The sequence below is a fragment of the Trachurus japonicus genome, chromosome 18 (assembly GCF_045865225.1).
Source record: "Trachurus japonicus isolate A0001 chromosome 18, Traja_1.0".
Classification (NCBI taxonomy): domain Eukaryota; kingdom Metazoa; phylum Chordata; class Actinopteri; order Carangiformes; family Carangidae; genus Trachurus; species Trachurus japonicus.
Genome location: NC_140924.1, coordinates 27,488,271 through 27,513,003, shown reverse-complemented (window position 1 = coordinate 27,513,003; position 24,733 = coordinate 27,488,271). Strand labels below are relative to the sequence as shown.

The 24,733-nt window shown below is 41.9% G+C and overlaps 1 protein-coding gene across 1 annotated transcript in view; it reads right to left on the bottom strand.

Annotated features, from left to right (window-relative positions):
• Positions 1 to 24,733, bottom strand: part of dnah2 (dynein, axonemal, heavy chain 2) — an 84,960-nt gene that overhangs the window by 6,000 nt on the left and 54,227 nt on the right. The window contains exons 46-83 of the mRNA XM_085806196.1: positions 24,466 to 24,624; positions 24,130 to 24,282; positions 23,590 to 23,681; positions 23,263 to 23,458; positions 21,921 to 22,145; positions 21,536 to 21,640; positions 20,348 to 20,536; positions 20,062 to 20,147; positions 19,720 to 19,850; positions 19,405 to 19,554; positions 18,669 to 18,836; positions 18,316 to 18,476; positions 17,567 to 17,706; positions 16,207 to 16,339; positions 15,094 to 15,233; positions 14,523 to 14,733; positions 14,198 to 14,314; positions 13,874 to 14,015; positions 12,777 to 12,946; positions 12,433 to 12,549; positions 12,095 to 12,259; positions 11,837 to 11,959; positions 11,598 to 11,746; positions 8,768 to 8,834; positions 8,074 to 8,224; positions 7,834 to 7,982; positions 7,557 to 7,690; positions 7,130 to 7,274; positions 6,754 to 6,953; positions 6,548 to 6,674; positions 6,071 to 6,257; positions 5,510 to 5,658; positions 5,129 to 5,312; positions 4,813 to 5,003; positions 4,431 to 4,622; positions 3,778 to 3,962; positions 2,423 to 2,657; positions 162 to 313 (exon numbers count right to left, since the gene is read on the bottom strand). Of these exons, the coding sequence (XP_085662322.1) occupies positions 162 to 313; positions 2,423 to 2,657; positions 3,778 to 3,962; positions 4,431 to 4,622; positions 4,813 to 5,003; positions 5,129 to 5,312; positions 5,510 to 5,658; positions 6,071 to 6,257; positions 6,548 to 6,674; positions 6,754 to 6,953; positions 7,130 to 7,274; positions 7,557 to 7,690; positions 7,834 to 7,982; positions 8,074 to 8,224; positions 8,768 to 8,834; positions 11,598 to 11,746; positions 11,837 to 11,959; positions 12,095 to 12,259; positions 12,433 to 12,549; positions 12,777 to 12,946; positions 13,874 to 14,015; positions 14,198 to 14,314; positions 14,523 to 14,733; positions 15,094 to 15,233; positions 16,207 to 16,339; positions 17,567 to 17,706; positions 18,316 to 18,476; positions 18,669 to 18,836; positions 19,405 to 19,554; positions 19,720 to 19,850; positions 20,062 to 20,147; positions 20,348 to 20,536; positions 21,536 to 21,640; positions 21,921 to 22,145; positions 23,263 to 23,458; positions 23,590 to 23,681; positions 24,130 to 24,282; positions 24,466 to 24,624 (5,870 nt within the window). The remainder of the gene's footprint in view (positions 1 to 161; positions 314 to 2,422; positions 2,658 to 3,777; positions 3,963 to 4,430; positions 4,623 to 4,812; positions 5,004 to 5,128; positions 5,313 to 5,509; positions 5,659 to 6,070; positions 6,258 to 6,547; positions 6,675 to 6,753; positions 6,954 to 7,129; positions 7,275 to 7,556; positions 7,691 to 7,833; positions 7,983 to 8,073; positions 8,225 to 8,767; positions 8,835 to 11,597; positions 11,747 to 11,836; positions 11,960 to 12,094; positions 12,260 to 12,432; positions 12,550 to 12,776; positions 12,947 to 13,873; positions 14,016 to 14,197; positions 14,315 to 14,522; positions 14,734 to 15,093; positions 15,234 to 16,206; positions 16,340 to 17,566; positions 17,707 to 18,315; positions 18,477 to 18,668; positions 18,837 to 19,404; positions 19,555 to 19,719; positions 19,851 to 20,061; positions 20,148 to 20,347; positions 20,537 to 21,535; positions 21,641 to 21,920; positions 22,146 to 23,262; positions 23,459 to 23,589; positions 23,682 to 24,129; positions 24,283 to 24,465; positions 24,625 to 24,733) is intronic.

Sequence of the window (24,733 nt, the reverse complement as noted above, 5' to 3'; positions counted from 1 at the left end):
TTAGCCTACTAAGTCTCCATGTCTCATGTTATTCCTTATTTTCTCATTTCATACTCATTTATCTATGTAAATGATCCATCATTCATATAATCATTCACATTTCTACTCAATAGCATATGACACACACACCCACACACACATGTCCCTATCTCAGTTCATACATGATGGTGCCCAGCAGGGAGTTGTATCTCTGGATCTCTTGCAGCAGGACCACATTAAGAGGGGAGGGGTTGTCCTGGAGGAGTGTCCTAGTGCCCTCATAGTCAATCAACGCTGGAATCTTCTCACGAACGTCTCCCAGCAGCTCTAACACCTAGATACACCAATGACACATTGTACAAAAGCAGGTGGGAAATGTTATATTACAAAGGTAGCCCACAGATCTACTTTAAGTGAAGAAACTCTCAGTCAGATCACAGAGCTGTACAGTATACAAAAACATCCTTCCAAATCAGCCACATAAACTCCACCACACTCTGAAAACCACAGGAAAAGCTACAGAGGAACTGAATGATACTGACAGTGATTATTGACACCATTATAAAACTCCAATCACTTTCACAATAACAGACATTTATTTATTTATTTATTTATTTATTTATTTGGTTCATTTCGGGCATGTCAATTAGTCATCATCATCACACATCATCTCAATCCAATTAATACAATACACATGACCGAAAGGGAAAGCGGGAGAAGCAAAAGCTTATCTAGTCCCGCCCCCAAGGCTTGACCTCAGAGTTACAAGCTCAAAGACACATCTAAACCTGAATGCAAAACATATGAATAACAAATGGTCAGAGTGGGATCAGAATGTGGTCGTTCTGTCCGATGCAACTTGAGTATTGTGGCATATCAACAAATAGTAAATATACCGGTAAGTCTTCTTTGCCATGGATTAAGAGAACACATATCAAATCAATTTAATAAGGATAAAATCTTAGAAGCAATAAAAGATTAAGATTTCCTGATAGACTTTATATTGCAGTTTTCTCCACAAAGTTTCGGATCGGCATCTTATTACACCAGTGACCATCTGCTAGTGCTGTGTAACCATTAGATATGTGAGAAATTCTTGGAGAAATAATAAAAAAAACACATTGGCTTCATGTAGAGGGCCGTTCATTGCTCCAACTGTTAATTGTTTGGAGTAGCTATCGCTCTACGGATACATCAGGCCATTTTGTGGCCTGTGTTTGGAATAGATTTGGTTGTTTTATACATAAACACTTTTAAATGATTTTCCAGAAAATGTTCTGCATCACAATATTTATTCTGTAACATAGAATTATACCAAGATAGAGAATTTTATTCATACACCCAGCTCTAATCTGGGACTTTGGCCAGAGAAAACATTCATCTATGTGCCAGGACAAACACTCCTCTGCTATGCAGCAGCTGATACTGAACATGAGAGTACTCTTACTACACCAGTGAAACTGATGAAAATAACCACAAATGTCACTGGAACTAATATAACAGATGAAAACAAAGGCAGCGTGATACTGGAGGTAAAAACAAGCCGTCTTGTAGCAGTGGAGTAATCAGGGTGCATTAAACCTGACTAGAATTAGCATTTGGCTCAACTCAGTGAACAATAGTGAGGTCTGTCATATGACAGAAAGGTATTAAGAACTGATCGCATCATTTCCAAACATGTAAAATATGCTGTCTGAAACTAAAGGTTCTCCCTGTGGCTTGTTTTTACTGGCTCTCTGCTCCGTGGCATTCACCGTGACCATAATCACATGTTGTTACTTCTGTGTTGTGATGACTTAAGACCTGTAGCACTTTCCAAAGGCCTGACAGGATGGATTTTATTCAATTTTATTAGATTAAGTCTTTTAAATCAAATCAACCATGAAAAACTCTCTTCAAAAATGAATGTTGGAGGATTATCAGTATATATCCTTAATGTACTCGTATGCCTTCTAGGCCAGACAGACAGATGAGCTGAGATAGAGGCAGGAATATCACATATCCTTTCTGTCTAATGTCCATTCTTGTTAAAACTCTCCACACTATATGACTTGGGTTGTTTAATGCTTGTAAAATAGTGAGCTTTTTGATTCTCTCATAAAAATTTGAATTTCTGTGCAGGTGATTTAAGACTTTCTTCATGAGGGGCAACTTTTCAACATTTGTGCTCATATGCGCCCAATAACCTTCAGTTTGACTATGAGCTCAAACTGAATGGCAGAAAGAGTGAGGATGATTAGTTTTAAAGAGCAGAGAAAGTTAAAAAGACTGTACTTACATGGAGAGTTTTAAATTAATCTCTGTTACATACAGTACTTTATAATAGAGATGAACAGGCCAGGATACTGCTGAACTATGGTGCAGATATAAAATGTGTATAGCTCATCTTATGAAAGTTTAATTTACTTAACTAGTCATCTCTGCCCTTCCACCCTCTCCTTACCTTGTCTTCTCTACTTGGTCTAGCCCCTCCAGCAGTGGGGCTGGTGACCTGGGGCTGCAGGGAGAGCAGGGTGTCGAACAGCGTCCTGGTCTCAGCAATCTGACTGGCAATATCAGCATTAGGGTGCTGGCCAAACACCTCGGGGTGCTCTGTGGGCGGCAGCATATTGATATAATCCCTGTATGTGGCCTGGGGACCATCACGGGGGATGTAATAGGAGGTTAAGGGGGATAACCTGACAGAGAAAGAGGAGTGAAAGGGTATAAAGTCAGTGATATGAAATTATATCTAGAAACAGTGGTACAGGGAAAAGAAGATCATCTATGTGTATTGAACTTGCATATTTGTATGTGAATACTTAGCAACACATAAGCACTTGAACTTATTTCTGAACATACTGTTCATTCTACTTTATGAGCCTCTCTCTATCAATAGAAACAACTAGACCCAAACAGAGATATTGAATTTTACTTTCATTTGCACCATTACCATTAATACACTGTTTCAATGGCAAACAGCTTCAAGAGTTTCAGAGCACAGTGTTAGAGCTATTGTTCTCTCAACTGTATTTCCTGTCAATGCAATGACCCGTGACCTAGTTTCCCAGTACAGATTATTTTCATCTCATCTAATGTTTTTCAGCATAATAACTCCAGAAAAGCAGCACACTAACCCTAAGCATAAAATCATAAATATATATAGTGTTAGATATATACAGTATATTGTTAGTGTATTGAAAATATCTGAATGAATGTTCTACCAGAGGCAGCTGCAGGTTTTGTGTTTTCATTGCAGTGCATGACACTCACTGCCATACCTGCAAACAGTCCTTTGACTCACATTCTCTGATGCAGTTCAAGAGGACTTATTCTTCATATACACTGTATATTTCTAGTTGTATGTACAGTATTTTTCATATAGCCCATGTTACTTGGTGCATTAAATGTTTTCCAGGTGGTTGATTATAATAAAAGGGATTGACACAACATTTGTGCAAGAAATAAAACAAATAAAACAAATAAAAAGAAGGTGAGGAAAGCCCATGTCAGTGTTCATGCTTTTAGGCTGCAATAATCTGATTGACCACTTGGTAGCGCTGGCACTCTGTGACCTGCAAGGTGCTATAACAGGGCGTTGACATGGACTCTGCTGCTGTAGTGCAGCTTCTACTCAGGAAAATGATTTTAAAGTAGAATTGCAGTAACAATTTTAGAGGTGTGTTAATTAAGCCTAATAAGTCAACACTGGCACGCATTTATATTTTAAAGTACTGTACTTATACTGTCATGTGTTCCCATACAAAAATAGGTTTTAAAATGACTGTATGTGAGTTTGTGTGTGTTCCAGCGTCTCACTTGAAGAAGGTCTGGCTGACAGCAGCATCACAGAAGTAGTCATTGATGTACGTGGTTAGAAGTCGTCTGTCCCAGTCGTCTGTGACATGACCTCCATAGTTGACCCCAGCAATCAGGTACTTGAGAGCGTCCCAGGGAATCTCCTCATACTCATCCAGGTACAGACTCAGCAGACTCTCACTCACCTGGTGGAGCACCAAGAACACTGTTTAACCCAGTGACTTTGAAATGCAGAACATCACACTGAGGGCAAGTGAAATGATCTGAATGATGATTCTGTGGAGATTAGATGGAGTGGAGAGACAGACATTTTAACAAAAGGCCATAAGTACTGATCAGACTCATGCACTTGAAGTAGACTGTCATTATCCATCAGTCTGATCAGCCTCTACTCTGACAGCCTATAAAACGGCCTCTCTGCTTGACTTAAGCCTACATTTGTGGTTTAGGACAGATTACTGGCTCGAAAACATCAGCCAAGCAGAAACTCCCCTCAAGTCACCACCACTCTATGATCATCTTCACTGTACCATTCATTACCACCATCTACATCTTCCATAGACTAAAAAACAGACTAATCTCTTAGTTTCACTTTTGGCCTTTTCTTTCTGATAGCTGTCACTCTCTCCTTCAGTATCAGATGAGGTCCAGACCTCAAAGTCAGAATCATTGAAGCCGTAGACAATGTTCCAGCCCAGCTGTAGAAACTTCTTCCTTTCCAGCAGGATGCTGTGGAAGAAGCAGAGGGAGAAGAGCAGCTTCCGGTAGAAGACAGGTCTGGAGCAGCGGTTGAACTGTGTCTCAGTCACCAGCTGGTACAGACGTTTCATGTTGGCCTTCACACCCTGAGGACAGAAAGCAGTGTTAACACTAGGGAGACAGTTACAAGTAGGATGCATATTTTACTGTAAAACACATGTGGGAGATACAACTTCACAGCCTATGCATAGGTTTGTTGTAATGTACATTATGTTTGCCTACACAGTATGCCTGTCCAGTACATATATGGGAAACCATGTGTGCGAGGACATGCACCTTTGGTGGTTCGGTGGTCATCTTGATGCCGGCCTGCAGGATGGTAATAGGAAATTCAGGGTGTGGTGAAGAGCTGAGCCAGAGTCTGAAGTCTGGGTGGGGCTTCTGCACTTGTAGCTGCTCCACCAGCTTGTCCAGGTCAGGCATCCATGAGAGAGAGAGGTGGCAGTTGGCAAGGAACACCCAGTGACCTGTGATGGCAAAAGGAGGGCTTGAGAAGCTGATGAAACAGATAAAAACATGTTTTCAAATATTATGAGAAAATGAAAAATGCTAAACAAAATAAAACAGAGGCTGAACAGAGAAACTGGTGTACCACTTTTGACGCCCTCTTCTATCATGCTCTTGGCAATCGGGGCCTGTCCCTGGCCCAGAGAGAGAGCATGGAAGTTCTTGCTCATGCCAGAGGCCTCAGCCAGCTGCAGCAGGGCCCCCGTGGGGTCTACCCCAGGAGACAGAACAAAAATCAAAGGACTGTTGCTGGTAGATTCCTCCACAATCTGGGGAGAGAGCAGAGAGAAAAGAATCAGCAAAAAAGGACACATAAAGTGAGACAGTGTAAACACGTGATTTTTTCCCCCCCCAGTGAGCTACAACCAGCATACAACATAAATCAGATCAAGCACACTATGCATACATCAAAAAAAAAAAAAAACTAAATTCAGCTTCGGTGAAAAGGACAAGAGCTGACACTCACAGCCTTCATGTCGAGAACAGGCGGCTCCACAAAGCAATAGCCAAGGTTGCTAACAATGAAGGAGGTGACACAGAAGGAGACACGGTCCTGACGCAGAGAGCGCACTATCAACATCTTCTGGAGCTCATTACATTTATTCTCCCAGTCACCTAGAAAAAAAAACAGACAGGAAGGGACAAGAGAGAAAGAAGGTACTACTCAGTCAAACTTTGTCAAATCTAATTCCTCCTGATATATAAAAAAGACATCACATGCAAACCCAGACACTCTCTCCCTCTCCATCTTCTATTTTTTCAACCATTATTAATACTGAGTTGTCAGAAATAGCAGCATAGACATTTTCATGTTTATCATCACTGGTGTATAACATACTACAAACTCATACAGTATAACTTTAGCACAAAGGTGAAACCTGTCGAAGCACAGATGTATAGCATGTGTTGGTGGCTCTCTCACAAATCAACTCCAATTGAATTGTTCCAAGTGAGAGGAATTTCAATTAGTACCTAAAAAAGAAAAAAACAAAAACAAAAGAGAAACCCTCCCACAATATACACAGACCTGGTAACACAGTATCCTCTGGCTCAGCACTGGTGAACCAGCGGTTCCATTCTTGTGGGTACTGTTCAAAGGAGGATGTGATGCCGTGGAAGTTGGGCAGTTCACTCAGCTCTGTGATGTTGTCCCAGCTGGAGTCCACCAGCCAACTGGTACACGGGTTGTCCATCTGAGCTGCCTTATCAAGTACCTAAAAACACACCAACCAGCTTACCAGCAGTCAAACATCAGTATATCAATACATACACCCACACACACTACTCATACAGTATCATGCATACAGTATTAAAAATGGCACTGGTGAACAAAGACAGTTCAAACTTGGGAAACACATTGTGAATGAAGGGGCTATGAAGGGAAGCACAACCTTTACATTGTTTTACAAAATATCTATTGAAAGTAAAACATTTGTCCAGTTGGATTATTCTACAGCAGATTAGGCAGACATGAAATGTTTGTGTATATTCAGTGTTTTCTTACAATTCCTCCTCGGAGGAAGAAACTGTACTCATCCATGTTGAGTTTGCCAGCCACCTCCAGGATTTTGGCACACATGTGGAAGCTGAAGAGAAGCTTATGGACCTCAAAGAGACCTTGACATGTGTACCTGCAGAGGACAACACACTGGGTTAGCTAGAGTCACTCCACAGTGGACAGAATGCCTCTCTCGGTGCGTCCTTGCTCACCTGTACACTGCATATGTGTGGTACTCATTGAGGTTGATGATCCTTTCCTCCAGCTTGTGGCTGCGCTTGCTCTTTTCTATGCTTAGGTTGAAGAGGTTTATGTAGGCATCCAGTGAGAACTGGTACATGGGGTCGATGCGGCCCATGTCATTTAGGATGAAGAAGAGAATGGAGGCTCGCTGGGCACATGGGCGATAGGCCTGTTAAGAGCCGGCACTTAGGGTTATATACATATATTCTATGCAAATGCACATGCACTACAGATACGGCTTCTTTGAGTTTAAAGAATGACAAGATTGTATTTGCAATTTGTTTAAGAACCAGTAAAAAGCATCAATCCCGCTCTGCCCCGATCCCTTCATCCCTCCAACCTGACCTCTCTAGCAGAGTCAATCATGATCTCAGTCTGTTCACTGCTCTCCAGCTGCTCTGAGACCTCAGTGGCAGTCACTTTGGAAGTCTGAAGGGTGTTCACCAGCTGCACATCCTCCAGCAATGACCCAGTCGCCTCATTCAGCAGCCTGGTAAAGAAGATAAAGATAGACCAAGAATAACATTTGCTCTTTATCTTCACTACTGCTGCTGATTTTTTTTTTTTTTTTTTACCACAAATGCTATGACTCACTGCTAGTATCAATTCCTAATCTCCACTAATAATTCCACCATTACCATTAATAATCACGTTGGATATTTCAACTTAATTTGATACAAAATATGTATAAAATATGACAGAAATTATATGTTTCTAAATTTTCCTGGGGAAGCTTTAAGTATCTGTCAATTTATAAAAAATGTTGAACAACCTTAGGATCTCATCCTCCAGTTCCTGTAAGCTTCTCTTGCCAGAAGCAATGCTGATCACTAATGAGTCCTTCTGTTCTTCCAGATCTGGACGCTCCTTACGAACCACTATTCCCAACAGTTGGGCCTCCAGTCCCTACACACACACACACACACACACACACACACACACATGTGGATACACAGAGAAATGCATAGCAATGAACTAGAGCACATTAGAGTGCAATACACAAGAAAAAAATCCAAGATGCACACACATGCACACCCACGCCCACACACCTGCTCCTTGACGGCAAAGTTGACTATAGTGGTCTTTGTGGAGATTTCTGGTGTGTAGTGCGGGTTGGACAGTTTGGTGGTGATGTAGAAACGAAACTCTGGACTGTACTCCACCTCCTTATCACCCAGCTTCAACAGCAGCCTGCCACCTGGTGAAAGCAAATCCCCACAATACCCACAGACTCAGGCACCCACTCATATCTAGCTGGAGATATATTCATTTGTGTATGTATGTCTGACCTATCCGTGTCAAGGACTTGTTGAGAATTGGATTCAGAGATGGGTCCAACTCCTCCTGGACATTCTGCAGCAAAACAGGGTTCCCGAACTGGATGGCATTTTCTAGCACCCGCAGGTAGTCTGGCATTTGAAAGTCAATTACTTTCAGACCCTGCACATGTGCACACACATAGGAGGAGAGAAAGAGCATTGATTATCTATAATACATTCTAATAAGCAGGTGGTCAATATATCAAGATATCTTTTCCAAGAGAGACCTGAGTACAGCTGGAGATAACAGAGATAAAACACAAGAAACATCCTGTCTATAATAACTGTAATGTTCAAATGAAAAGTTCTATTCCAGTACAGCTACTGGAAGGAGGATTTCATTTCAGTTCAGTATATACTCGGTGAATATCTAAAGTGTGTTTTAATTTGAGAACAGAAGTATAACATACAACACATTTATTAATTAAAGGTGTGGAGTTTTCTCAAATGCCAAGAGCCCTCTTTAAATGTATCTTAAAGGTATGTATCAGTAACACTGTCAAACAACCTAGCATCAGTTTTTATATTGTGTTGGCATATGTGCTATATGCAGGTACTTAAATACTGTATTCATCATTGATCCAGATACTGAGCTGCCAAACCCTACAGACCCCACTGGATTAACACAAACAATCAGAATATGTTTGGCTGAGTCAAGGCTTACTCTATTCATCTCCATGTTCTTGATCCACTTCAGAGCTTGGCCCTGAGGGTCCACCATCAGTGGCCATCTTCAGAGAAGGGTAAGAAATACATTAAAGCTTCAGTTGGTAACAATTATTCAGTCATATTTGCTGGAACTGTCACTATATTCTGATGGTCAGACATTAAATGAGTAATTTAGGACAAAATCTAACTCCTCTGGCTCCACCTACAGCCTGTAATCGTATTTGCCAAAATCCACCGCGACCGACGATTCTCCACCAGTCAGGTAGAGGGAGCAGGAGGAGCAGCCAATCGCCGCTCCTACACGTCGTGCTATGGATACGGTACATCTTCTGTGGGTGCGTTTATGGCTACTTTGTGTGTGTCTGTGTGTGTGTGGGGCGCTTGGCAGAGGTTCATAAAGGGACCTGACGGAGTATTGTCTTGAAATTTCTGACCAAGTCGCGGAGTTTACTTTCACTTTCGTCAACTTACCAACTGGAGCTTTAAGTACAATTGTTTTTACAGTCAGAAACACACATTTCACGTTCACACATGTTAATGTTTCAAATAATATGTTGTGTGTCATTGTTTTATTGCAAATCTTTTAACATTCTGGGCCCTATTTTGCTGGCGCAACTCAGGGGGGCGCAGCGAAGCGAGCCCTGACGCAGCTGGCGCAGTGGCATTTTCCTCCAGTGCAACAAGGTGCGCAGCGGATTCGGTAAATTGGCAGACTGCTGTGCGCTGAGATGGGAGTGGTCGCGCAGCAGGGGGAGGTGTCGACAGATTCGCCGTGGCGCAGTGACAATTTGTTGCCAATAGACCGCGCGGAGAGTGCGCCGAAAGCTCGCCAGCTCCAACCTGGTCTAATGTCAGCGCAAGGCGAAGCGCAGCCAGCGCAGTGGTAATTTGACTGCCCAGCGCAGTGCGCCCACGTCACCAAGACCTCACAGGCAGATTTCCACACTTCCAGGCACATTTAAATGCAATTAACAATAATAATAATAATAATAATAATAATCATCATCACAATAACCCCTATTTATTGTATCTGAATCAGCACATACACCTATATCTATATAGATTGTCCCGTCACACTGATGGCAGACCAAAGGCTTGCGTAATGGAAACTCAGCCTGACTGAATTAACACAGATGAAACCAGGGAGGGACTGAGACAGCCGTGGATGTCCCAAGAGCAGGTGTTGACACTACACACTGTGCCGTTGCAGATTATCAGCTATTTATTTATTTATTTACTTATTGATTTATTAGGGGCCAGCGCCGCATCGTCACGCGACCATAACAAATAAAACTGAAATGCCTCCGTTACGCACAGTTTGTTTATGCTGTGATCTGTGCACACGTGTTTAAATATAGGTTAGATAGAAAGATAGACCTGCTCCCTCCTCCTCCCTCCTCCCTCCCAGACTACTTTTGCATCATCAGCCCGTGAGGTCTGTTCGCGCGACCGGACACTGCCAGCTTGGACCGGACCAGAACATCAGTTTCCTCCCGTCTCACTTGCTCTGACAGATTGAGAGCTGTTGCCCAGTAAAAAAAAAACAAAAAACAAAACACACACACCCCTTTTCCATTAATAAAGACACTCATATTTAGTAACCTATATTTAAACACGTGTGCACAGATCACAACATAAACACAGCTGTGCGTAACGGAAGCATCGCGGAGCGTCTCTCTTTTTCTTTTTTCTTTAGAATTTACCTGAGATGGATATGTTAATATCTGCTCACTATGATGCCAGGCTGATTGTGGTTTGCTGTGAGAGATGATAGTTTATTTGTTTTCAGTTTTATTTGTTATGGTCGCGTGACGATGCGGCTCAATAAATCAATAAGTAAATACATAAATATAGCAGATAATCCTGTAGTGTCAACACAGCAGTAATCCATCCTCATCTTTCATCTGTGCAGCCTTTGATCTGTCATCAGTGTGACGGGACAATCGATATAGATGTGCTGAATGTCTATGCTGTAATCTGTAGGTGCTGATTCAAATCTTCTCTTCCACGGTGAAATCAAACGTCCGCCTTGCGCGCGCGGCGGATTTAAAGGCGAGGAGAGGAGCTCATTTGATTGGTGAAGATCTGACTCGGCTGTGTCAAACCAACTCCACGCTTTCTCTCCTCCCTCTATGCCATTTGCGCCGGTGGGAGGGAAGTAGGCGGGATGCGCTCCGCTGCGTCTCGAAGGAAAATCACAATCTGCTCCTGACCACTCCCCGTTGGCGAAGCGAAGGCGAGGCGCAGGCCTGATCCGTTCCGCCTGCACCTAGTTCACGAAAATAGAGCCCTCTGTTTCATGTTGGTTAAATGGGTTGATTCAAAAATAATACAACAGTTTGCACATGATTGTGGAGGTTTCCTCCAAGGTTATGGTATTCCAGTGAAGTGACTTGGCTTCGGTGTGGAAGAAGCAGGTTGTCAGGAAAGCAAAAAGTATTACTGGACATCCTGACCACATCATTTCGGGACATTGTGTGTTGATGCACACACGCGTTCGAGATGGTGATATTATGCCTACCTAAGGAAGACAAACTGCTACTTTAACTCCTTTTTTGCTATTAGACTGCTGAATAGCAAATACCAAATGATTAGCTGATGTGAAGCCAATACCACTGACAGCTTTGAATGTAATGTATCCCCTTGCGGGATAAATAAATGTTAAAGTTTTCTGACTGACTGACTGATTTCATTAAGTGAACACAACCAAAAACAAAATGAACAAAAGCAAAGGCTGTAACATCAAACTGAGCAGTCTTACCAGACTACAATTGTAACAAGTCATTTAACCATTTATTAACAAATGAGGTCTTAGTGTTACTGACCGGTTTCCGCGGGTGACAACAACTCCGTTCTCAGTAGAGAATGCATCAGAGGGCAGGCCCTGAATATTCCACTCCCTCACCGCTGTAGGTTTGGACAGAAAAACTGCAAAACTGAACCCTGGTGTGCAGGCAATCTGCAGGTCCCGGACCTGAGCAGAGTGCAGGAGGGAGGAAAGAAAGAAACATGGGTTTTGTTGGACACACAGTTTTTACATGATGTGTTCAGGTGTGTGTCTCACCTCCTTCATCCAGATGGCAAGCAGCTCGTCTCTGTAGTTGGAGAGGAAGGGTCCCATGTAGGACAGGAAAGACGCAGCGAGCAAACAGTCTCCCACAAGGTATCCCATGTTCTCTTCAAGACCCTGAAGCATACACACAAACAGATTAAACAGGTCGTGTATTATCCGTTTTCAACCAACCCCTAGAAGGATGTTGACTTCAAAGTCATCAAGGTGTGTGTGTGTTTGTGTTCATCACGTTGTGTGTGCATAACCTACAGCAACTCTCTCTTCCCAGCGGACCCTCTCTCCAGCAAGTCCAGTCACCAGTTTGTCAGCTCGGTCCAGCTTCACCTCCATATCATCTGACTTCCTCTTCAAATTCTCCTTCATGGCCAGTTTCTCACCGTGCTGCTTTTTCAGCTTATCTAACTCTTCTGCCAACTGCTCTCACACACACACAAACAAAATGAATTAATTACTGGTCTTGTCATGTGGAAACTGGACTTTCCACAATTCTACTGCTGCATTTTCATATATAATATTGACTTGACACGCTCTAGAGTCTAAAGTCAAGACATCTATCAGGCGGCTGCTGGATGCACTGGGTTCCACACCTCTCGTAGTTTGTTCTGGGACTCAGCGAGTGCCGCCTGTTTTTCTGCCAGCTGGGACATGGCAGCGTTCAGCAGGGCTCTCTTTGGCTCCACCACTCTGAAGATAGTCCCGTAAACCTGAGGGAACAGTGTACATATACATATATTTAGTTTTGCTTCCTATTTGTTCATATATCCATTTTATCATTGTTTTGTAATTGCTTCTTCTCACAGCTTGCACTGTGCCAAAATTAGCACAGCGCATTTAACACCTAACTATACAAAAAATAATTCATTACGAAATTTTGTGTACCCCTTTGAGTTGAATGAATGAGATGGTGTGTGTGTCGGTGACAGGCTCTTACCTCCATGGCTCTGACCCACATGCAGAGAGACTTTGCAGCCAGTGACACTTTGCCGATGATGTCTGGCTGGAAGTCCACTTGTCTGCAGAACTGACCAATCTTCTTCAGCACACGGTCCGATATATTGTCCTTGTCAAAGTTAACCAGTGTTTTGATGAAATTGGACTCACCTACCGGAAACATCACAATGCTATGTCAATAAAGAAAACATTTACATTTAGTCATTTGGCACTTGACACCTTTATCCAAACTGACTTACAAGCCAGTGAGCTTCAGTGCAGTAGGAAAGCTTCAGATAATTAAGTACTACAGCTATTTACTAAGTGCAATCAGACTGTATTAAAGAGGTGCACCAGGAGTACATAATAAGTGATAGTTAGAGATGATGGGTTTTTAGAGAAAGAGTTTTCAAGAGTCTCTTAGAGTCTCTTGAAGATGGAGAGGAACACCTCTGCTCTGATAGTATTCAGTAGCTTGTTCCACCATTAGAGAAGCACAGACCAGAACAGTTTGGATTGACATTCCCTTGTGTGCTGGGATGGCATCACCAGATTCCTTGGAGGAACGCAGTGGCCGAGAAGGAGCATAAGGCTGAATGATTAAATTCAAGTAGATGGGTGCAGACCCAGAGGTCACTCTGAAGGCAGCCTTAGTGACGCAACTTTGATTTGGGTCACACAGTTGTTTAGCCTGGATCTTCTCATATGTACAGTAGCTCTCTGTTTTAATAATCTCCTACAAATCATCACTTTGACAGGTTCAGAGCTGCTTCCTTATTTTAGACTTTGCTGTGCTCTCCCCGCATCAGAGTACCTTTTTAGTGTTATCCTAATTATTTTATTATTTTATTGTGTAAAAATATTGTGTGTAATTTGTCGCTGTTTGGGAGTCTTTCTGTTTGACTCAGTGCACTGGTATGATGATTTGCTCCTTATAAACTGACAGCTGTACAGCACTATAAAGATAATAACAATTAAACAGTGAGTTTCTAATATAATGTATGTAATCCCTGTCTTCCCAGCTACAGCTTTCCATATAAATATCTATAACAGTTCTACCCTGAGTTTTCTAAACTCTGCACCACTGCTGTCTCTCACCCAGCTGTCTTTTGGCCTCTGCCCATGTAGGCTCTTTGCCCAGAAGAGTCATGACAGCCTGCATCACTGTCTCCACCAGTGTTGGGGGACGGCCGTATGACTTGATCTCTGTCATGTCCTTCTTATTCAGAGACTCCAGAGCCTACATGCAAAATGGGGTAGAAGAAGAAAATATTGATGTAAGAAGGCAAAGTATACCACTGGCCAGACAAAATCACTCACTCAAATGAATGAAGTCCTTACACTGGAGCAGAGGGGAAGTAGATGAAAGACAAACAAAGAGGGAGGAACTGGGTTAAAACATTTAACAGGACATGGATCTACCTTCATAGCCTCCTCCAGGGCAGGCAGGGCCTCATCCAGGTCTCTTTGTGCATTGTCAGCCATAGCTTTACACTGTAACTCTTCAGCTCCGATTTTCTCACTGTTAGCACTCACAGCCTAAAGACATGAAAAGCTTTATAAATCCCACATACAAACCACCACAAACCCTTCAACACAAATATTACATTACATTATTACATCAAAAATAATCCAATATCATGTCTGGGTTAGTTGGGTAGAAAATAAGGTTGTAAATACTTTAACCAAACTATTTCTTTGATGTGTTTTGTAATTTGTGCATGTCAACATATTTTGTGATACTCACCTTCTGCTGCTTGTCAGCCTCTCTCTTCTGCTGCACGATGACCGACAGGTACTCCTCACACTGTATCTGAAACTCAGCCACCTGCTTCTTGGCCTCCTCCAGCTCCACAGACATGGCCTCCACCTTTTCCCGTGTGTCGCTGATCTTGAAAAGGCCGTTACGCAGCTTGTTTATCTGATCCCCCACTTCACTGCGTTTCTCTGCCAACAGCCTAGATGCATATGCACACACAGACGCAGAAACACAGACACAAACAATATCAAACTAACAAGGTGACTGATCTAGACAGGTGTCTAGTGAACTCAATAGAGAGAAAGAGCCTATTATCTCCACAGAATGTGGCAAATATAGAGTGAATAACTTTACATTGTAATTAACCAGGTTATTGATGTGCTCCAGTTATCTGACTCTAATGCATACAAAACAATTATAGTGTTAGAACTACAGTATTTAGATCTCATGTGTGCATTCTCAAAATTAGAGCCTACAACAGGACAACACAGCATCCGTGTGGCCACAAAAACACAAACAAAGCATTAGGATGTGTTAGAAAAAGAGTGAGGGCGCCTACTTCTTGTATCCAGACACCAGCTCCAGGTAGTTTGTGGGGGTCACGTAATTATGTCTTCTCAGCTCCAGTTTCATCCTTTGGGAGATCTCTGCAACCGACTGGTGTGTGGTCACAAAGATACTAGCAACCTTTGTCTGGATCTGCAACAACAAGGGGTACATGTGAACACGCTGATCTGACATTCAAATAATAAGAATGCAAATGATTTAGCATTTATTCATTCATGTTGGGATTGACACACCAAGCACAGTGTAGTGTAGTTCACTGTAAGTTATAGATTCATGCTTTACATTTGTTGAAAAGCTCTACAATGACGTAGAGGTTTAGAGAAAAAACAGTCAGAGTAAAGCACCATGTCCCTTATCTCTATTTCCAGTTAAAAGGGATACTTCACCCAAAATCAATAATTCACCAATCATCTACTCACTGTCATGCCAAGGAAGGGTTCGGAGAACTTTCGGAGTTCTCAAAATGCATTTGGAGTTCCAGGCTGGCAACTGATTTTCATATAATGCCTTGTTGTAGCAGTAGCTCCTAGTGGCTGCACAAGATGCGCGAGATTTGCTGCGAAATGTACTTCCGTGTTTATATCATACATCCAGTGGTTTACAATGACGAACGAACATCTCGCAGCAAACCTCGCGCATCTCGTGCAGCCACTGGAAGCTACTACTACAACAAGGCTAAAAACAGAGATCAAATTAATTTTTTCCAAACAACTTTTTCATGTCGCAGCTTCAGGACACTTGGGTCAGTACTGACGAGCAGTATTTGGATGTTTCATAGTGTGTGTTTTGGATGATTCAAAAGTGAGCACAATCCGTTGCCATTATATGAAAATCCGTTGCCAGCCGGACACCCCCGGGACTCCAAAAGCGTTTTGATGACTCCGAAAGTTCTCCAAACCCTTCCTTAACATGACGGTGAGTAGAAAATTGGTGAATTGTTGATTTTGGGTGAAGTATCCCTTTAAATGCTGATACCACAGACACAGATGCAGATGTATGACCAGATTTGTGCTAGAACGCATCACAGCATGAATGGGAACCAGTTCAACCATGTGAAATCAAGTGCCTACATGTATGAATGTGTGTTTGTGTGTGCATGCCTCACCCCCTCCAAAGACCCCAGCTCCAGTCCATCCAAGTACCTCTCGGCCACCTCCAGCAGAGCATCTTTGGGCCACTCACAGAACCAGTCAATTGTAGTGCAGTTTACAAGTGCTGGGTACTGGAGGATGCGATTCCTGTTGGAAATGGTCATTTATGAGTTTCATTCAAATATAATTAGTTGTTATAATGATCCTCATAATAGCCCTGTGGATGCAGGGTCAGTAAAAATTTGACAGACCACCGGAGAGAATAATGGAGCTATTATGCATTAAAATAGTTTTTTGTTTTTTTTTGCCTCAAAGGTTGTCTTTTCAGAAGGGTACTCAAAAATACACATAAATATGACTGGCTAGTTTTAGCAGTATGACACAAACGCTCTTAACGGACCAATTTGAAAGAACCCTCTAAAGTAAAGTGTGGCAGAGTTCCTCCAGAGCTATAGTGTGAGTCTGTGAGTTTAGCAAGTTAATTGGTGTAGTGCTCCCTGAATTCTGGCAATGTGATATAAATCCTGCTCGCAGCGCGTGGTGAGAGGGCCAGGATGCCTCATCACACAGAGAATGGTGATTAGCTCTGGGTGAAGGTGCCTGCCAGCCCAATTAGCACCATCATGTGTGACCACTACCCTGTGCCACAAATTACAACCAGGCCATCAGCGCTTGAGGGGGAAGACATATTTTTGTGAACAAAAATGTGTGTGTGGGTGTGTGACAAGAGAAATAGGAGAATGAATTAGAGAAAATGTGTAACCACCAGACAGCTGACCCTCACTGTCACAGCATCCACACTGTAATTGCAAAGTCTCAGGTCTTTGCTACAGAATCCAAGTTAGTAAGCCTCAGTTGTCAGCAATTAACTCAGTTTTATACGAAGGCACAACTCACTATACCCAGAGTAATTGTGAGGAGCTGCTCCATGACTAAAATCTTGTAGCAGAGAGATGGTGAGAATGTTTCCATTATTAAACTAGGAAGTCGTAGGTGGTCAACAGTAAAAAAAAACACAATAAAACAAATATTAATTTTAAATAGTGGCAGAAATCTGTCTAGTTATAGAAATAGACACTACTGTTAAGTCCTCCCTGTAATCCTGTGTTGTTAGGGCAACAATGCATGCACAACCTACTAAAGAGGAGCTGCTGAAGCACAGGGGGTCTTCGTCCTATAAAAGCTGTGTGATTATTCAATGTGATACTATGTGATTTATACAATGCCAATTTACATAAACTCGTGTGTGTGGAAAACCAGAGGAAAGAGGATTCTCCAAAAAAAGTGGAGGAGAAAAAAGAGGAGGAGAACATACAGCTGAGAAAGCATTTATTATAGGACACAGTCTGCTTCAGGAAAAGTATCAGTACGTACCTGAAGGGCTCTCCCACTGGGCTCATACAGAGGACGATGTGCAGGTTGTTTCTGACTCGCTCTATCAGGTAGCTGAACAAGGAGTGAGGAGTCTCCAACACGTTGTCTTTCCTAGCAGACTCTGACAGAGCGTTGCATACCTGCAGAGACACATGATATGAGAAATGGAACAAGGGTTTAACCGACTTGAGACATGTTCCAAAATAAATCATCATGTCCTACAGTATATGATCTCACAGCATGTCAGTTACACACACTGGAGGCAGTATGTTACAGTAGTGTGCATGACAAAATCATTGTTTAAACGGAACTTTCAGTCTTTACAAAGATCTAATTTGCAAAATGCTGAATTATCAATAAAACAAAACAAGATTCCTGTATTCAGAATTCCATGCAAAAAGCTGTGTTGCCATCTTACATTTACACATACTTCATATTTAAGGCTTCAATACTGATACAGAGAAAAATTTAGAAAATCATACACCATAAAACTGCAGTGCTTTGACCATAAAACACGACAGACCCTCTTTCCAGCAAAAGTTCCCCTTATCAACAGTTTATTGGTGGTTTTGATGGAGCCAACTTATATAGCTAGTGGGTAAAACCTCCCCATAACTTCCTTTCTTCAGTACTTTATGGTTAAACCAAGGTCATTTAAACCACAGATATGTTCCTTGATTACTTAGTGAAACGTAAAATAAGTCATAAGCAAACAGACATGAAACAAACACAAAGGTATAGATACAGACCTCAACAAACTCATCCTGTTTGTATAGATTAGGCACCTCTCCAGAGCTCAGAATGTTATTGATGTCTTCTAGGAATGATTCATCTACAATCTGGGTGTCATTGAACAGGAAGACAGTGGGCTTGTTGTCAACACCAGTCTGACGGTAGAGCTTCTTGATGTCTGACAACAAAGAGAGAGGAGACACACATATTGAAGAGCAGCTGAGTTGACAGGGGACGAAGAAGAATCGGCTGTGAAGAGGCGATTCATCAAAGATCAAATTCAGGTAAAACATCACATTGAAAATAAAGATATAAGACCTTGAAGCCTCTCAAACGTCTGTCAATGGATTAGAAGTGCACTTCAGCTCACCTTCTCGAAACTCCTGTTTGCGGTACTGCTTGGTGACTTCTACCTGGAAAACCTGGAATTCACAGATGAAGGCGGCCATCTTAGAGAGGCTCTGTCTACCAGAGCCCCCAACACCAACCAGCAGCATGTTTCCCCTGAGCTGACTGATCACACGCACTACACGTGTTACTGTGGAGAAAACACAAAAATATAAGTATAAATATACCAACTTACATCTGAAACCCTTTATCAACAGTGTTTTCATTAGAACTGATGTGAGATTGTTAAAATGTCTCGTCTTCATCTCAGTATTCTAACATTGCCAAAACATTATTAAAATGCATGTAACAATATCTACAGTTATACATTTTCCCCACTACCGCAGTGTGCGAAGCGATAACACATACTACATGCATACATACAAGTGTCATCCCATTCTGTTTCTTTACTAATGCACAGTGATTGGTTCAGAGTGGTGTGTGGAACAACGGCAGCCCTGTACAGAGCTGAGTCTGGCACTGCTCCTCCAGCTGCCTCGCTCCCCTCACCTGCACCTCACACTGTTTTAAATTGGCCCTGAATCATAACACCGTGAACCCACCAGCACATGAGAGCCTATTATACTGATGGTTTTTAAGTGCTGATTTGACTGGACAGAATGCCATGTGGACACAGTGGGTCGAGTCATTAGAGGGGAAATTTATGCACAGTGTATTTTCTATTTAATCATTTGTGTGTGTTGTGTTATGGGACACACCGTGTTCTATGGCGTCTCGGAAGAGCACCAGGCTCATGGACACCACACCAGGTATCATGTTGTAGTCTTCCAGCTGGGTTTCCATGAACTTTTTGAGAGCCTTCATATCCAGTAGGTCCTCATACACACGAGGCTCACTCAGCATATCACCTGACACACACAGATAAACCAACATATACACATTCATGTCTATATCAGTTTCATGATGGGTAAAACACAGGCCCCAACCAGTCCACTTCTATTCACACAGCAATGACATGTCAGTGTGACATGTCATGTGCATGTGTGCCATGTATGTGTGTAATGTATATGTACCAAATATTGGCGACCGTTTATTAGGGCAGATGTTGTGGAATGTAAGGTCAAGGAGTGAGCCCAGTTTTTCCTCCATCAAAGCAACAAAAGCCTCCATGTCACTCTGATCTACAAGTCGGTCTGAGAAAACCCTGTAAATAGAAAAAGAGCAGAGACGACAAATGATATCACAGTTGTAACTAACAGAAAAAAACATTCAGCAACTGAACATATAGTTCTGGGTTTCAGATCAGGGATAATGATGCAGTAAATGTTGCATTATACTGTGACTATGGGAGTAGAATATAGTAAATATGCTACTTGACTGAGAGAAGGATTAAGATTTGGTGAAAAACATGTTACCTGAAGCACTCATGGATCCAAAGTCTGGTAATGTTGTTTTTGGTATCATGGAATTCTGGGTGAGCTCTTAGCAGACCTTGAAACACCTAGCAAGAGAAGAATGGAAAAAAGACTGTCCTTTAATGTTTTAATTAAATACTGTGAAGACAAGTGTAGAGAGTTGAACGAAACAGGTTCCTGTTGTATTTTCGTGACATTTCAAGTGGTGGATGTGTTTTTGTATTGATATACATACATACTGTACATCTATCAATCTAACCCATCTACAGTATTATGTTCTGTGTACCTTGGAGATATCCCTGAGGTTGAAGAGATAGTGTATCTTGGCTGGAGTGGGAAGAAAACGAGCTGAAACACCATAATACAGTTCTAACGTGGCCCGAGTCAGAACCTCTCCAATGGGCTTCAGATCCTCCTTAAACTCCTGTAGTTTCTGGTTGATCATGGTGCTGTAGATCCGTCTGATCTGGGACTCCTGCATGCAGAGAGGATGGGCTTGTTCAAATTTGGTACATCTTATAAACAGCACTGCCATGTTAATAAAAAAAATCTGAGTAGTAGTGGTTGAGAGAAAGAAAAGCAGAATGAGTATTTTCTGAAGTGTGTAACAACCACATTTAATGTTTTCTACTTCACACATTGAAGCGGTAAGGCAATTTAAATAACAAGGGCAAAAAACAAATTCATTTTGCTCTTCTGTTGAGAAAAAGCAGATTAAAACGGAGAGAGGGACAACAAATACATGTTGAAAATCAAAAGTCAACAGGACAGTGCTGTGGACAAGTGGCAGATGGAGATGGGAGCAGGAAAGGTTGAAAGAAGCACAACAAGAGAAACATGAATATATCTGAAAAACTGCCACTTAATTGAAAAAGACACTAAAGGAAAGATACAAAAGGTGATCTGGAGAGGGAGTTAACAATTAAGAGGGAGTACAAAAATGCCAAATAAAACAAAACAAGGCAACCAAACAAAAGAGGTAACAAAGAGAAAGGAGACAGATGGAGGGGGGGACGTTAGCGGGTGGAGGCAGCCTTTCAGTCAATCATATCTCCTGGGTGCTGGTATGGGAGAGTGCAATTTTGCAGTGGTTATCATTTTCATCACAACTATAATCATAATCTGGGTAATTCCAGTGTGGCGAGACAAAAAAAGCATTTGTCAAACAGTGACAGAAGATGAAAAAATATCTGTCATGTGGGAGAATACCCAAATCAACTTGGCTGAAATGTCAAAAACAGTCAGATGACAGAAAAGAGAAAGATAAAGAGAGAGTGAACAACAGATGGTGTCGAGTGTTTTCTTTTACTCAGATGAGAAAACAGTCGAAACAATTCATAAATCCTGCCTATTTTTATTTCATTGTTCAGTGATCAATGCACATGCAGCTGTTTTAATAGAAAACAGTTCATTAATATGAGTTTATGGAAAAGGAGAAATGGCAGACAGAACTAGAGAAGAGGTAGGGACTCACATTTGGAAAGGTCATATTGATGAGGTTGAATCGACTATGTAAGCGGCCAGAGATGTGAGTCCTCCCTCCACCAGGGGGCCCCATAGATGCCAGTAAAAACATGTCCTAGGAGAGCACACACACACACACACACACACACACACACACAGAAAAAGTAGTCTCACAGTATCACACAGCTACGTAACGAAATATATTTCAAATGTCCAGATGTTGTATTTAAAATCAATTCTTGACCCACACATTAAAAACAGTAAATCCTGAGATAATAATGGATGGGGCAAAAAATGATAATATCCTAATATTCTAGAATACTGTATGTAATACATAAAATAATATCGTACAAGTACAGAGCTCATTCCCACCCCGAAGCCTAACGCCATCTTACCTTAACAAACTTCAGGGTCTGTTTCTGGAGATCATACCAAAAGCCATAGTCAATCCAAAGACGCAGCAGTTCCAATGGTGGCTGAGAGCCAAAAAGGTCATGGGCGGGCATGTTGAGGTCATCCATGAAGCATACCAGGTGTTTCCCCCCTGTTGGCACATACACACCTTTGGTTCTCTTCTCTATTCGGCTCTCCATGATGGCCTGGATGTTATTAGAGGTGGTCTGGACGGTGGTAGGAACAAAGAAACCAAGAGACACAGAAAAACAAGAATGAAATAGTAGAGTTAGGGTCACTGTATCTAATGCTGTGAGCAAGTGTCAATCTGTGTTAGCCTGAGCCTGTACTTGTTTCTAAAGATCACACCCTAAAGCCTTATTCGCACGGGATTAGTATTACCTGGGGAACTCTGCGGAGGATGTCTGTGATCTTGATCCCGTGCGAATGCGCCATGTCTATAATTTGTAAAGTAAAATTTCCACTGCAAATTACCTACAATATTTCCCCACACACACGTCCCGTGATAACACTAGTCCCTTGCGAATCTGCATCTCAGTGATTGGGGGGTATTTGTTGTTTTTATTGCACGCCTTTTTCCACTTCTTTCCCGGTTGAAACATGCGGTGGAAATTATGAGTGGGAATTTTGACGTGATTGTAGGTGCAGATACAGTCCCGTCTTGGTACTGGAGACCCATTCAAAGAAACATCAAGCTCGGATCCATAAAAAGCGTTTTGGAGGATATTGAGATGGATGACATGCGTTGCAGCATGCGTAAGGAACATTTTTCTATCTTTCAAAAGGCTTCATTTCATACGAACGCCATTACGGCCCGTTATCTCGACAACAACTGCACTCTGTTCCAAAGTCACGTTGCTTTGACATTGTATTTACAGTTGCCATGACGACGACATACCAATGTATTCGTGAGACGTGCACACCTTTGATGTCATATCCAGGCCTTAATGTCAGTAAAACTGAATAAAATACAGACTTCCCTTTCGAATGCACCACAAGAAACACAGACGTGGGGGGTAATTTACAAATTACCAGACATCCCGTGCGAATAGGCCAGGGCATAAGACAGCACCTTCCATTACATTTAATTAATCAACATGGTATACCATCTTTCTCATGAATGAGACAAAGCCGATGGATAGCATTGTCTACCACAGCAAGAGAAGACGGGCAAACCCGTTCAAAAAAGAGAGACAAGCTAAAATTAAAGACCTAATTAAATAAGTTACACTGCTGATATTGTTGTTGATAATGTTGGTTTCTATGAGGTCAGAGGAACAATAACACACATGTGGTACACACAGGCCATGCAAAAGCACCAACCTGTGAAGACATGTTGATAGTGAGGGAAGCCCACTTGTTATCCAGGCCCTGCAGTACATTTTGGGCCACTGAGGTTTTACCAGTGCCCACTGGCCCAGTGAGCAGCACAGGATACCGAGCCATCACCAGAGCCTTAACCAGGAAATTGTAGCGAACTGTGTCCACTGTTGGAACCATAATCTTGTAGAATGGAGCACTGCAGAGAGAAAGATATAAATTGGTGGATGTTATGTGTAGGTTACATCATCTACTACTTACTCAGTAGTGATAAAGATAAAAAAATCCAGCATCTAATGTCCAGGTCCATGAGACTGCCTGGCTTCCTACCTGGCATTGTAGCGCCAGCCTTTTGGCAGCTTATCTTCAAAGGAAGCCCAGCATTTGTTCTTGGTGTCCACAAAGTATTCATAAACGGTGTCCTGTGAAAGTTAATATAAAAGGCTCAGTGGTGGTTGCCTGCCAGACACAGATTAATTCAGTCTGCTGATGAAAGGTGAGGTAACAGAATTACCCTGAATCAGTATGATGCCTGTGGTGGATACACCACTAATCAACTAATCCAAGGCTTGTCAGTCTCAATCTATGCACACATTCATGGTGTAATGATCACAGAAAAAACTGTGCTTGTCTTGAGAAATGATTTGGCATAAAACAGGACATTTTAAACACTTAAAATACCAAGTATGTTTAAGGTCAACTGTGTTGTGCATAATTCAAATAAGAAAAGACATCTTTCAACTATCTCTCAGTGCCATAGTAACCTGTTAGTCTGTCAAAACTATTTAAAGATAAAATTTCTTTTGAAGCCCTAGAGAGAAAGTAATTTGAATGGCTATGCGGGTAATTAATATGTGACAAACAGAAGACCTTGTTGGGGAAGGTGTCATCCATCTCTCGGAGGAAGTTGTCCATCTTCTTGCGCCCATCTTCGTCAACAGAGGCACAGATGGACCAGATAAGACTGAATATGAACCAGAGCTCCACCATTCTACCCAGGTTTTCTGTGTCTGAAGTGTTCACCTGAAGAAAAAGAGAGAAACATCATGATATTGTTTTTCCACACAGCTTAAAAAGATATGTCAGCCTTTGTTGTTTTTAGATTTGATTCCTAATGTGGGTCAGAACATTTACTTGGCTGGAAAATGATTCTCCATAGGACTGGTTACAGAGTGAAGGTTACACATTGTGTTTTATTTGTCCTACCCCGTTGCTGCGTGTAGCCAAGGAGTCATACAGGCGACAGAGTGATGTTACTCCATTAAGTTCAGTGATGGGGATCAACTCTTTACAATTACGCTTCTTGAAGTTCAGTGTGCTGTCCACAAACTTCTCAAACAAATGCTTTAAATGTTCCACTTCAGCCTGTGAATAGATGCAACAGATAGACCAATGGCAGAAAACATTTTTTTCTGGAAACCTGGCTCATAAATAAATGCAATTGCCAAAGAATTGCACAACAGTCAAAAAAATT